The sequence below is a fragment of the Lissotriton helveticus genome, chromosome 1_1 (assembly GCF_964261635.1).
Source record: "Lissotriton helveticus chromosome 1_1, aLisHel1.1, whole genome shotgun sequence".
Classification (NCBI taxonomy): domain Eukaryota; kingdom Metazoa; phylum Chordata; class Amphibia; order Caudata; family Salamandridae; genus Lissotriton; species Lissotriton helveticus.
In genome coordinates this window covers 1,816,835,341-1,816,848,517 of record NC_136057.1, presented here as the reverse complement: position 1 = coordinate 1,816,848,517, position 13,177 = coordinate 1,816,835,341, and the positions used below count along the sequence as shown (strand labels likewise).

The window sequence follows — 13,177 nt, the reverse complement described above, 5'->3', positions numbered from 1 at the left end:
TAATATGATACTCCATCCCACTGGAAACGTATGCAAACCCAGCAACAGTAGAATTCGAGAAGACAGTAAAGGCCTTATGGCTAGAAAGACACTTTGGACACATGAGAAAATAAAAATATAGCCAACACAGGGCATTGAACTCGCAAGGACCTCAACACATAATATCTCAGACCAGAAACTACATGACAAGGAGCAACAAAAACACCAACTGCGTTCCATGAAGCCCCACAACCCATAAACAACTGGTAACTACTAGGAACCTCCAGGCAGCTTTTTATCCAAAGACAGCATAGAGGCTACACGCAGATGGATCCATTTTCATGTATAACAAGCCATATACTACTCAAAACCATACCATAAAACCCTATCATCATTAAAGGGTGACATAGGAAAAGGTGACACAGACCAGTAAACTTGACAGACATTTATAAAAATGTTTGAGAAATACCCAAAACAGGATATTTGCAAAAAGTTTTTAGAAAAGATCACTTTCATAATGTACAGCACTCTGTTACCCTAGGGTCATGTACGCGCTGTATAAAACGTTTTTATATAAAATATGGGGCTTTCGTGGAAAGAGGCTTACACGTTACACTCTGGTACACATAGTTTGCCCATCCACTAGCTCTACTACTGCTGTTTTCTAGTTTTGTAGTTGAGAGATTGTTTTATACCCATTGACTGACATGATGAAGTTTACTATGGTTCAAATCCTTTTTGCAAAGTAAATAAAAAAGGTAACGTCTCTTTTCCCCAAGGTAAGAATAGGAAAGCCACTTTATTGGATGGGCAAATCCCCAACAAGAATTCCAACATGCTTTTTTTTTACAGACTTTACACGGTTGAAAATAAATCAAAGAGACCTGGATTTGAGGTACACAGCGTTTGTGGCCAGACACTGAGCTTCTGCTCACAGGAAGACTTTGTACCTCGCCCTCTCCTGTTTACACACAGCAGGGCAAAATACCTGGCATAGAGTATATTGGACCATTCCCTCCTCGTGACGATGATGGGGTAAAGATCTAATGGATACCAAGGCGGATGAAGGTTGAATGCATGTGAAAGCAAAACTCAGAGCTGGCGGACTTCCTAACAGAGATATTCAAGCATTACTTTGCTGTAAATGTGGGTTCAATTAAGTCTGTAGTGAACCTTAGGGTAGCAATTGAGTCTGTGCTCAGGGGCCAGGCTATTTGCATGGATGTGGCTCATTGACACGCTAGAACCCAGACTGCTATGGCTGTGAATGAAGAATTAAGAAGTCTTAAAGATGAATTTATGAAGATAGCTGATGATGTGATTTGAAGACTGAGGAATGCGCCAGTAGAAGAGTACTACCATTCACGTTCGCAAAAGAGGAAAAGATTTATTTCACTGGGGTATATTGATTATAAGCAGTAGCTAACAAGGCAGGCAAATCAATAGTATGGTTAAATAGCACAGAAGAAAAATGTGCCTGGAGGATGATGATTGGGCTGCATCAGTAAGGAGGTACTGGTTAATTGATGCAGTTGTATTAATGCTATTTTGAATCACTTCATGAAAGAGACAAGCCCAGGAGGAAGTGATGCTTTCCGTGTTTGCAATCGGGCAAAATGCCCGGTCAACCGGGTTTCACACTGGGTTTTTAAGATGTTAGCAAGTGCGCCTGGGACCCACAGTGGAAGAGTAATTTCTCAGTGATTTAAAAATGGCCACCTTAGCTTTAATTCATAAAATGGGAAATATATAGAAGAATGTGCATCATACCAGCCTATCTTTCTGATAAATACTCAGATAGATCAAAGCACTGGCTAAGTAATTGATTGGAGTAGTTTGACACATCCCAATCTGTGCATGTTCATGCAAAATAGATCTACAAAGATGACTCTCCGGAAGCAAAACAATAGCCTGAATAGGGGGAACTCTGCAGCAGAACTTCTGATGATTTTGGCAATGGGTGACATCATTTATGCCGCTTCCGATTCATTATGAGTTGCATGAATTGTGGTATATCAAATATTTGTAGGTGCGCCATGCATGACATGAATACAAAAAAGTGGATGTGGGACTGAACAGCATTCTCTCCCCTGTAGATGATGGGATTGATGATTCATCTGATAATAGAAGCATGATCTCTGTCGATAGGCAAAACATTTACAAATACCTCATTAGGAAGTCTGCCCCCATGATGAACACATAAAAACAATGCAAGCGAGTTAGGGACGTGGAATCATCACAGAGAAATATAAATAGAGGCCAAGGTCAGGCTGAAGTAGTTTAAAATACTTTACCTGGTGTTCTTCACACAGAGAAACATCCTTTACAACGAAACTTTTACAACGCAGTGCTATTACAACGCAGGTTTTACAACGAAAACCATTACAACGCATTGCACTGGGGGGCGCTCTAGGATAGGGAATAGATTTAATTTACTATCCAACACCTTCCCTACTATCCACGGGGACTGGAGTTGGAATAGTAAATTAAACTATTCACTATCCAGCACCCCAAAGCGCTATGCGTTGTAACAGCATGCGTTGTAAAAACTGCGTTGTAACAGCATGCGTGGTAAAAGCATGCGTTGTAGTGTCATACATCCCTTCACACATAATAGTAAGATGGTATTTTTCTGTATACTCTTTGGAACTGTTCCATGAGGTTAATCTTCTGGGATGATGCTGGCAAGACTAATATTAAAATACAGGCAAATTGGAAACGAAAAAGTTATGTATCTTAAGGGTCTACAGGAAGCCAATGGTCCCAGATGGGGTAGCCTGGTTGTTGCAGATGGCCAAAATAGCAGAGCGTAAGAGAATCATTTACAGGATGAATAACCTGATGGAGTTTTACAATCGGTTCGCAGAACCGCTTGCTTCACCCAAGGTTTAGTCAAAACTATAGAGCTCAGGTTGGGCTTGGGGGACCTCCCCGTGGTTGGAAGATGTCTTTTCGAAAGCCTTGATGATATGACCATAGGAAAGCCTGAAAAGACAATGGGTGAAGGGGTCTTGAGTGCTTATACGAATGTATTGAAACATGTTTAGAGTGGTTAAAAGTGCTACCCAGACCAAGCTATGGAAATATACTTGAAGGGGGGAAAGGACTGGTTTAGGGTTTGTTATTCGACCATTGTTTACTGTTTGTTATTGCTCATTGTTTCATGTATACGGGGTCGACGCTTGACCAGACGAGAGTCTCCTTTGCTGTCTGTAAACGTCTTTAGATTATATGAAGTATTAACTTCTCATTCAGTATATGCCAGCTGTATATGATTGAAAACATTTACGGGTTTGGCTTGTGCACTTTTCTGTTCCCAAAAATGTCAAATACATTTTGCACAAAAAGATACAGATAAAAGGGTGTGCCGGGAACCTGTGATAACAGTGGATGTTCCAAAATATTTGGCAAAATGTGGGGGCTTAGACTTTGACGTTTTGTTTTCGTGTGACAACATGTTACGCAATTAAGACCCTGATTGTTGGCTATAGCTGGATGATGTACTTGGGCATCTTGATTCCATTACTGCTTTCTACAACGTGTACTGCTTGTATGCTCCTGATAATTCTGGTTTCAACTGTGAAAATTGTTTTGTTTTATTGCCTGATTTATCCATTTGCACATTTGAAAACATATATTTTAAGAGAATACTGTAATGCTTTAAGAGACGGCCATCCAACAGAGATAAATAAGGAGGGCTGTATCCATGTTAGTGTTGCAGTCTAGCCATGAACTATGTTAAATTTCCACTCACAATTATTGTATGTACCATTATGTCGATGACCTGAAATTTGGCATGTGTGCTGTTCTCCTAAAACAACCCTGGGCAACCTTGTCCTTCTCTTCAGTAAATTGTGATCTTATGACATCTTATAAATGTTAAACAGGTAAATACTTTTTAGCAAATAGCTCTACCCAAAGTAGCTTAACATAACAATGGGACTGCTACTCCAAGAATATATTTGCATACAATGAGATACTAATTCTTGTTTGTGTGATTTTGAAAATCCCCTCAAACGAAAGCACTTGTGCTTGACATATAAGTAACCCCTATACGTTTTTAGGATGTCTTCAGATTTCTGGATCACCTTGTGATGTTGCTCTTTTTGTTTTCTTGTAGGAGCAATTAAAAGGTCTACATCTATGTCTTACGTGGACGGATACGTAGGAACATGGCCCAAAGAAAAAAGGTAAGTGAACCTGACACCAGCTACACTCCTGCACTCATAAAGTAGAACTGCAGTGGTATAAGTTTTCCTTTACTCCTGTCCACCGAATCCCTCCAGGGAGTTGTCCCAGCAATGCCCACCTTTGACAACCATAAAATGTCCTTTAGTGTGGCTTTATCTGCTATTTCTGTAACTGTCTGCCACCAGCATACTAGGGGGAGTTAGGTTGAAAATATCTCTGACCTATCAGACACTTCCTTCTGCCCCTTTGTACCCTTGCAACAAATGTTTATGACCCAAACAAGGGGGATCCTTTACTTGTATCCCTTTGACTGGTTTATCAGTCTCCCTTTAAGCAGGGTGCCTCAACATGTGCTCATTTTGGTGATATGGGTAACATGGGAGGTATTTTAAATTTCTTGTCCTCTGACCCTCAAAAGCCCAGCAGGAGGAAAACGGTAAGCTTACCACTGATGTCTAGTCTACCCTGAAAGCCCACAAACTTTGTGGACTCACATACAGTTTCACAAAACTGATATCTTGTTTGGTTAATTCGGGCCTTGGGTGGGATTGGGTCCTTTATATCTGTTCATTTCTTTGGTGCTATTGAGGACTCATAGGCTTTGTTAAAGTACACAAGCACGATCTAGTAATTTGGATCTCCACACCATCCTGTGACGTAGCCTGAGCCAAGTAGAGTTAAACAGAGCCCTCAACCTCTTTGGACATGTTTGGTGTAAAACATATTCACAGGAAAACAAAAGCTTTTATACACCACACATGACCTGCATGTTACTGCATGTTACCTGAGCAAGTTTGGTAAACACTCCTACAATTCATTCTCACAAAATCAAACACACCACCACTTTACACTCAAATCATAACATATTCACTCTACAACACCAATGTGCAACAACATTTACCAGAGATTACTCAAGAACTGCTACACAACCAAACCCACATGACACAGCGCAATTCCAATGTGTCACAATGTCAGAATCACTATAGGACATACTAGACACATTCTCAGGTAACTAACACAGCTAGAAAGGCTATACTCCTGATACAATGTAGCTTTCCCATAGTGCTGAACACTGGCAAAATACTGCAACCTCTAAACCACAGCGAAGACATGCAATGAGGCATCTAATAAACAAGTTGTATTCTGTAGCAGCCAACTCAGCCCATTAGATGCATACCCACCACACGTCCTCAACTTGTGTAGCACCAAATGCCATACAAATGACAATTAATTCCTCTTCCCATTGTTAAATAAACAGAAACAGAATGCCCTTCTGAGACAGAACACCCCACTCTGAAGTCACACAACACCATAGCGCCATCGCTACCCAGATGGCATTAGGTCTGTCCCCGTTTTAGCCATCACAATTAAATAAAATGGTAAACCACGGCACTAAGACTACTACAAAATACCCCACAGTACATAAGTTTGAATAATTTGTATTTGTTTCATTAAATAAATCTTAGTGCAATAGTGACAGGCATATAATACAGAGTATAAATGAAATATATACAGTAATTTGCTTTAAAAAGATACACAGATGATTATAATAATTTAAAATATAGATTAAAAGGAAAAATACCCAGATAACTATAATTTACAGATTAAAAGAGTTAATCAATATATCTCATATAACATGCATCCACAAGCATTCAAGGATTTTTCAACTACTGTAAATTTCATAAATATCTTAGATCTACTAAAAGTATTACAATAAAACTATAACATAAATGCCTCCCACTCACAGTTACCCTATATCAAGTAAAGCAGTCATAAATAAAGTGTCAAAATATTCCACATGGACAAGTATATCAAAGTAGTACCCATTATCACCCAATATATCAATATTAATCTAGATTTCCCTACTTCCACCCGCACGGACTCTGGGAACTATTCGACGAATCGGTGTCTGCTTCCGTGGCCAACAAACTATGCACCAGGTGTCCCCATGCTTTACATTTTTCCTTGTCCTCTTTTTGTCTCGTGAAACAACACAGCACTCTCCAAATTTGCCCCTTTAACCATTTATTTACGCCATCTAGCAATTGGAGGACCATGCAACTATTTCCAGTGCATAGTCAATTCTCGTTTTGCCAAAATCAAACTTAAGTCAGTAATTCTAGTAGTAATTTCCTTATTTTTAGGGTAAGGGATACCCCCTAGGAGGCAGACGAAGGGTGTACAAGGGATATGCCGCAAGGTTATTCCATTAATATATTCTTTAACTTCCTTCCAAAACCCTGCTAATGAAGGGCAGGACCATACCATGTGGAACATTTCTGGCCCCAAATCAATACCCCACAGTACATTACTATTTTGCCAGACAGCGCACACACCTAATCCGACATACTAAGCAACAAGCAACTTCCACCATACAAGGATGCAAATTTAAACAAAGGAAGCCTGCAGCTCTTTCTTACTACATTGGAAGACAAATATAACAAGAACACAGGCACACATACCAGGCAGGGAAGAAATTAATCAGGCGAGCAAAAACATATATTGGCTGCCCAATGGACTTCTTGCACACCCAGGCATATCTCAACCTGACAAGCACAACACACACTGGGTCGCTCCAGAGGTACAATACCCAGAACAACCAGTTAGAAACAACTAGTCATAACACTTAGGATATTCCAAACAGACTGTGGTATGCATGAATGCCCAGAACCATGTAGTAATGTTCTTTCTAGACAGCCCACAGGTTAGGCAAGAACAAAGAGAAATGTGCACTGTACAAGTACTTAGGACATATGACATAACATATTCAAGCCTATCTCGTACAATCAAAAAGCAACCAGTGATTTCTACTCCGTCCCCAGAACGTAGAATTTATTTCATTCTATGGCTTGATGGAATCAAAAAGTCTGCAGCAATGTATACTATTCTTTAGAGGAGGTTGTTGTATTTTCATTATCTACAATAGCTTGAGAAAGTATTTGTATTTTGGTGTAAAAAACATGATTTGTTTATTCTCTTTCCATTTAATTTAGATCTTCTGTTCACGGAGTTTCGTTTGACATTTCTTTCGATAAAGACAATAGTGCAAATATATCTACAACACACAGACCGATTTCGAGGTCAGTTAGCAATGAGGGTCTGAGTTTGAACAGCAATCGCAATGCAAGACCCATTCGAAAACATCTTTCATTCCAGCCGGTGAATGGGCAAAGTGATTCTGAAAGCATTGATGAGGAAAAGAGCCAAGCAAACCTTGACGAAGTAGTGCACAGCGCTTGCCTTAACACAAACTTGAAAAATGCCAATGAAAGTGGTCAGTGCAATCTTCCAAATGGACCTCTCCAAAACATGACAGTGATTGACACATTTGATGACAATCAGAATGAAGCACCAAGTCTTGAAGAAGCCTTGCAGATAATTCATGAGCCCCAAAAGCATTCACAGCTTCCCCAATCTGAGGAGATATCGAATGGTTTTTTCCTTCATGATCAGGAAGTTAACCTCCTTGATTCCAACATGAAAAGCCTCCATGACCTTAGATCCGGCAGCCCAGATATTATTGGAGATACAAAAGGCCTGCCCAGTCCGGTAACTGATGATACTGGAATCCATATTGCCTCGGATGACATTCCAGAGACCATGGATGAGGACTATTCATTAAAAGACTACACTGTTAGCATGGACTCTGACATGGATGAACCATCCAGATTTCATTCAGAGAATGAGAGTCGGTCTAATTATAATAGAGAGCCATTAAGTCCATGTCCCAGCTCAGTAAGTGCCAAGTCGCAGGCGGGTAGCAGTGCGTCATCAAGCTCTGGTGTCAAAATGACAAGCTTTGCTGAGCAGAAATTGAGGAAACTGAACCATGGTGATGGAAGAAGTAGTGGAAGCAGTTCTCAGAAGACAACACCTGAGGGGTCAGAGCTCAATATTCCCCATGTTGTCGCTTGGGGGCAGATACCCGAGGAGACTACTCCCTCACAGGACAGAGACACAACACAGCTGCTGGCATCGGAAATGGTGCATCTCAGGATGAAACTGGAGGAAAAGAGGCGAGCAATTGAAGCTCAGAAGAAAAAGGTAGAAGCTGCATTTACAAGGCAGAGACAGAAAATGGGCAGAACAGCCTTTCTGAGTGTCGTCAAAAAGAAAAGCGACAGCATATCCCCTCTTCGAGAAGAAGCAGCTGGGGCACAAAGTAAAAATGATGCCTCAGACCTAAGTAGGTTACAATTGTTGGATGAAAAGGCCTCTCCAAACAAAGCTGAGCAGAGAGATAATAAATATGCATTAGAAAGTGGAGAGTTCGCACAGCCCAAGTGGGCAAAGTCCCCTACCACTCCCGTAGAACCTGAAAAACAATGGAGCCTGGCAAGTCCGACTGAAGAAACTATGAGTGAAGGAGAAATTGGAGAATATACAAAATCAATTGAAAAGCTGAATTCTTCTCTAAATTTATTGCAGCAAGAAATGCAGCGCTTAGCCTTGCAGCAAGATGTGTTAATGCAAATGAGGGAAGAACAGCAGGCCTGGGTGATTTCCCCTCCACAACCCTCTCCTCAGAAACAGGTTAGAGAGCTCAAGTCGACCATGAAGCCCACAGGATCAGTGTCCCCTGTACAGTCCTTCACATTAGAATCCCCCCGGCCTGTTCACCGATCTCCACAGATTACGAACAGGAAGTCTGTATCTTTCCCACCAAAGTTACAAAGGACTCCAAGGCCAAATGAACTAAAACTGGCCCCCCTGAATCGTACTTTGACCCCGCCTCAATCTGTAGACAGCCTCCCGCGACTCCGAAGGTTTTCTCCAAGCCAGACCCAGACAAGATCATTTGTTTGTTTTGGGGATGATAGTTCTGTGCCTGATCCACAAGCAAAGGAAAGTCCTTTGGAAGAAAGCAGGTCTCTGGATGAGGTAGCAGTTGATGAACCAAGAATAGAAACATCTTTAGAACAGGAGTTACAAGAATCAGAAGCAGAGGAGATTAGGCCTTACGTATCCAGCGTATCAGAAGTACTAGCTGAACCTATCACAGAAACTGTATGCCTCACGCGGAAAGATGTTCAGCAGCCTTTCATGAGTTTTTCAAGTCCTAAAAATGCAAATCTAATTGAAGTTTCACTTTCGGATTTGAAACCACCAGATGCAAGTCCCCTTGGTGAGAACGACAGGGAAAGTGAACAAGAGCGTCTTGAGGAGGACCAAAAAGTATGCTGCGGCTTCTTCTTTAAGGTAGGACTTTAAATACATGGATTTAGGCAGAGATGGGGCAGAATTGCACTCTCGTTTTCACCAGCCAGGCTACTAAGCATTACAGGCCAGATGTACGATCGTTTTTTGCGGTCACAAAGGGGTTTTAGGCCCGTTTGCTTCCTCAAAAAACGTGTGGGCCATGTACAAACTCTATTTTGCGAGTCGCAGATAATTTGCGACTCGAAAATAGGGTTAACGACTCGCTGTTGGGAAGGGGCGGTCCAAGGACGTCCCTTCCTAATAGTGACTCTAAAACAATGTATGAATGTTTTGCTACCGCAATTGCAGTCGTAATTGCAGTCGCAAAACAGTCGCAGTTTACCACCCTTTTTAGAAGGGTGGTGAAGCACTCGCAAACGGGAAGGGGTCCCTAGGAGACCCCTTCCCCTTTATGAATGCATGCGCAAATATTTTTTAAGGGCAGGCAGTGGCCCCAGGGACCTTTGACTGACTTCAAAAAATAAAACGGAAAAGCTTCATTTTTATTTTTTAAATGCATCCCGTTTTCCTTTAAGTAAAATGGCCTGCATTTGAAAAAAAATGCTTTATTTAATAGCAGTCCTAGACATGGTGTTCTGCTGACCCCAGTTGACCACCATCCCTGGGAGTGCCACCCATTCTCAATGGGGTTGCAAATTGCAACAGCCTCATTAGTATTCATGAGGTATACAATTTGCTACCCCATTGGGAATCGCAAACAGTATCTCACACTGTAGTAGATTGAATTTTGCGACTCGCAAATTGCGAGTTGCAATTTGTCGCAATTTGTGAGTCGCAAAATTCAATCGTCGTACATCTGGCCCTACATATTGTATTAACTTGTTGTCCTCTCAACAGATTAAGAGATTTCTGTGGTCTTCGGTGCTTATGAAGAATGTATTACTAAAACAAATAGTCCAAATATAGAGTAACCAAAATAAAGGTATACTGAAGCAATAGCCACAAAATACTTCTATAGCATTGTAAATATTATCAAACCATAAGGTAATCTGTACTTTCTAAATTATTACATTTAATTGATATTATTCAAAATATGTTTATAATAAAAATACAAAAACAGTTGCCAGAATAATTTTAAAGGGCAGGCAAGGCAGCTTGTGGAGGAGAAGGGCTCTGTGGAAATGTTCACTATTTAAAGTTAGTCTTAAAATAAGCGGGATTAAAATGTCTAGGTGCATTTTTTTGACTTTTTAAAGGAGGCCACCGGAATCTGAGTTTAAATGCATTTCAATTTCTGGAGTACTGTAATAATAGATCCATTTCCGATCATCCCTTACTGATTAGGATGATTATTATGCCTGATCTATTCATAGGCAAGGATCTGCTGCCCCCTTACCCTCCTCACATCATGTTGTATATAATAATGGTTATCAACAACAGGGGCAGCCCTATACACCTGAACCAGGGGCAATCAATATTTAGTCCTAACAGCTGTTCAAGGTATTATGAAAATATCAATTTCACAAACAATCAATAACAATAAATTGAGCTTTTTAGAAAAAGAGAACACTATACAATCAACGTAAATAGAAGAAATAGAAAAAGAAGAACCCATATAAGAAATATTAGAAAAGTATACAAAATGTATTCAATATATAGATAAAACAATTTTAAGACAATGCGCTCAGAAATATGAACTAGTACACATAATATTTGTTGTGCAATACAAAACCATACAAGTGGCAAACAGAAGGGATTCTATAGCAAGGGAGGTTCAGGACAACACTGAAGCAACAACAAGCAGGAGGATGCGTCCTTCGTTAGTTATGGCCACATATGCGTTGACGGCATTTTGTTTTCACAGGTTTTAGTGATGTACAAAAATTGTACAAAACAACGGAAAACTGAATTCTAGATACACGATGCAAAGTTGTGACATGCACAGCTCATGCTATTAAATTGCACCTCACCAAAGTCTAGTGAAAATTAAAATTCTAGATACTAGATACAGTGATGTAAAGTTGTGAAGTGCACAATTTATATTGATAAAGGCATCTCCCCAGTGGCTGCATGAATTAATATGCAAAAAACAACAAGTGATGGACTGAATGTGGATCATTGTCACACACTCCCCCAGTCAAAAGATCTGGGCCCAAATCCATCGTTTTTTTGCACTCCACACCACCCTGGGTCAGATAATGGCTTTATGCAAATCAGCTCTGACCCTGTTGCCCCATGGGAACAGTCCAGTCCGAACTACAACAGCCATATCTTTCCCAGACCGGAATCAAGCATCCGAGGACCAGACCGGTTTCGAGGTAACACCTCTCTTCAGCCCGGCTAGCTTGACTCCAAGTGGTGTGGAGTGCCTGGGACCCACGTCTGGGCATCCCCAGCGCACTTAGGGCGGCAATTGCAAAAAACAACAAGTGATGGACTGAATGTGGATCAATGTCACACACTCCCCCAGTCAAAAGATCTGGGCCCAAATCCATCGTTTTTTTGCACTCCACACCACCCTGGGTCAGATAATGGCTTTATGCAAATCAGCTCTGACCCTGTTGCCCCATGGGAACAGTCCAGTCCGAACTACAACAGCCATATCTTTCCCAGACCGGAATCAAGCATCCGAGGACCAGACCGGTTTCCAGGTAACACCTCTCTTCAGCCCGGCTAGCTTGACTCCAAGTGGTGTGGAGTGCCTGGGACCCACGTCTGGGCATCCCCAGCGCACTTAGGGCGGCAATTGCAAAAAACAACAAGTGATGGACTGAATGTGGATCAATGTCACACACTCCCCCAGTCAAAAGATCTGGGCCCAAATCCATCGTTTTTTTGCACTCCACACCACCCTGGGTCAGATAATGGCTTTATGCAAATCAGCTCTGACCCTGTTGCCCCATGGGAACAGTCCAGTCCGAACTACAACAGCCATATCTTTCCCAGACCGGAATCAAGCATCCGAGGACCAGACCGGTTTCGAGGTAACACCTCTCTTCAGCCCGGCTAGCTTGACTCCAAGTGGTGTGGAGTGCCTGGGACCCACGTCTGGGCATCCCCAGCGCACTTAGGGCGGCAATTGCAAAAAACAACAAGTGATGGACTGAATGTGGATCAATGTCACACACTCCCCCAGTCAAAAGATCTGGGCCCAAATCCATCGTTTTTTTGCACTCCACACCACCCTGGGTCAGATAATGGCTTTATGCAAATCAGCTCTGACCCTGTTGCCCCATGGGAACAGTCCAGTCCGAACTACAACAGCCATATCTTTCCCAGACCGGAATCAAGCCTCCGAGGACCAGACCGGTTTCGAGGTAACACCTCTCTTCAGCCCGGCTAGCTTGACTCCAAGTGGTGTGGAGTGCCTGGGACCCACGTCTGGGCATCCCCAGCGCACTTAGGGCGGCAATTGCAAAAAACAACAAGTGATGGACTGAATGTGGATCAATGTCACACACTCCCCCAGTCAAAAGATCTGGGCCCAAATCCATCGTTTTTTTGCACTCCACACCACCCTGGGTCAGATAATGGCTTTATGCAAATCAGCTCTGACCCTGTTGCCCCATGGGAACAGTCCAGTCCGAACTACAACAGCCATATCTTTCCCAGACCGGAATCAAGCATCCGAGGACCAGACCGGTTTCGAGGTAACACCTCTCTTCAGCCCGGCTAGCTTGACTCCAAGTGGTGTGGAGTGCCTGGGACCCACGTCTGGGCATCCCCAGCGCACTTAGGGCGGCAATTGCAAAAAACAACAAGTGATGGACTGAATGTGGATCAATGTCACACACTCCCCCAGTCAAAAGATCTGGGCCCAAATCCATCGTTTTTTTGCACTCCACAC

The 13,177-nt window shown here is 42.0% G+C and overlaps 1 protein-coding gene across 4 annotated transcripts in view; it reads left to right on the top strand.

Moving 5' to 3' along the window:
- The window catches only part of CAMSAP2 (calmodulin regulated spectrin associated protein family member 2), a 563,571-nt gene that overhangs the window by 457,603 nt on the left and 92,791 nt on the right, over window positions 1-13,177 (top strand). For all 4 annotated transcript variants that reach the window (XM_078640959.1, XM_078640956.1, XM_078640954.1 and 1 more), the window contains 2 exons: window positions 4,100-4,169; window positions 7,164-9,369. In XM_078640959.1, coding sequence (XP_078497085.1) covers window positions 4,100-4,169; window positions 7,164-9,369 — 2,276 coding nt within the window. The remainder of the gene's footprint in view (window positions 1-4,099; window positions 4,170-7,163; window positions 9,370-13,177) is intronic.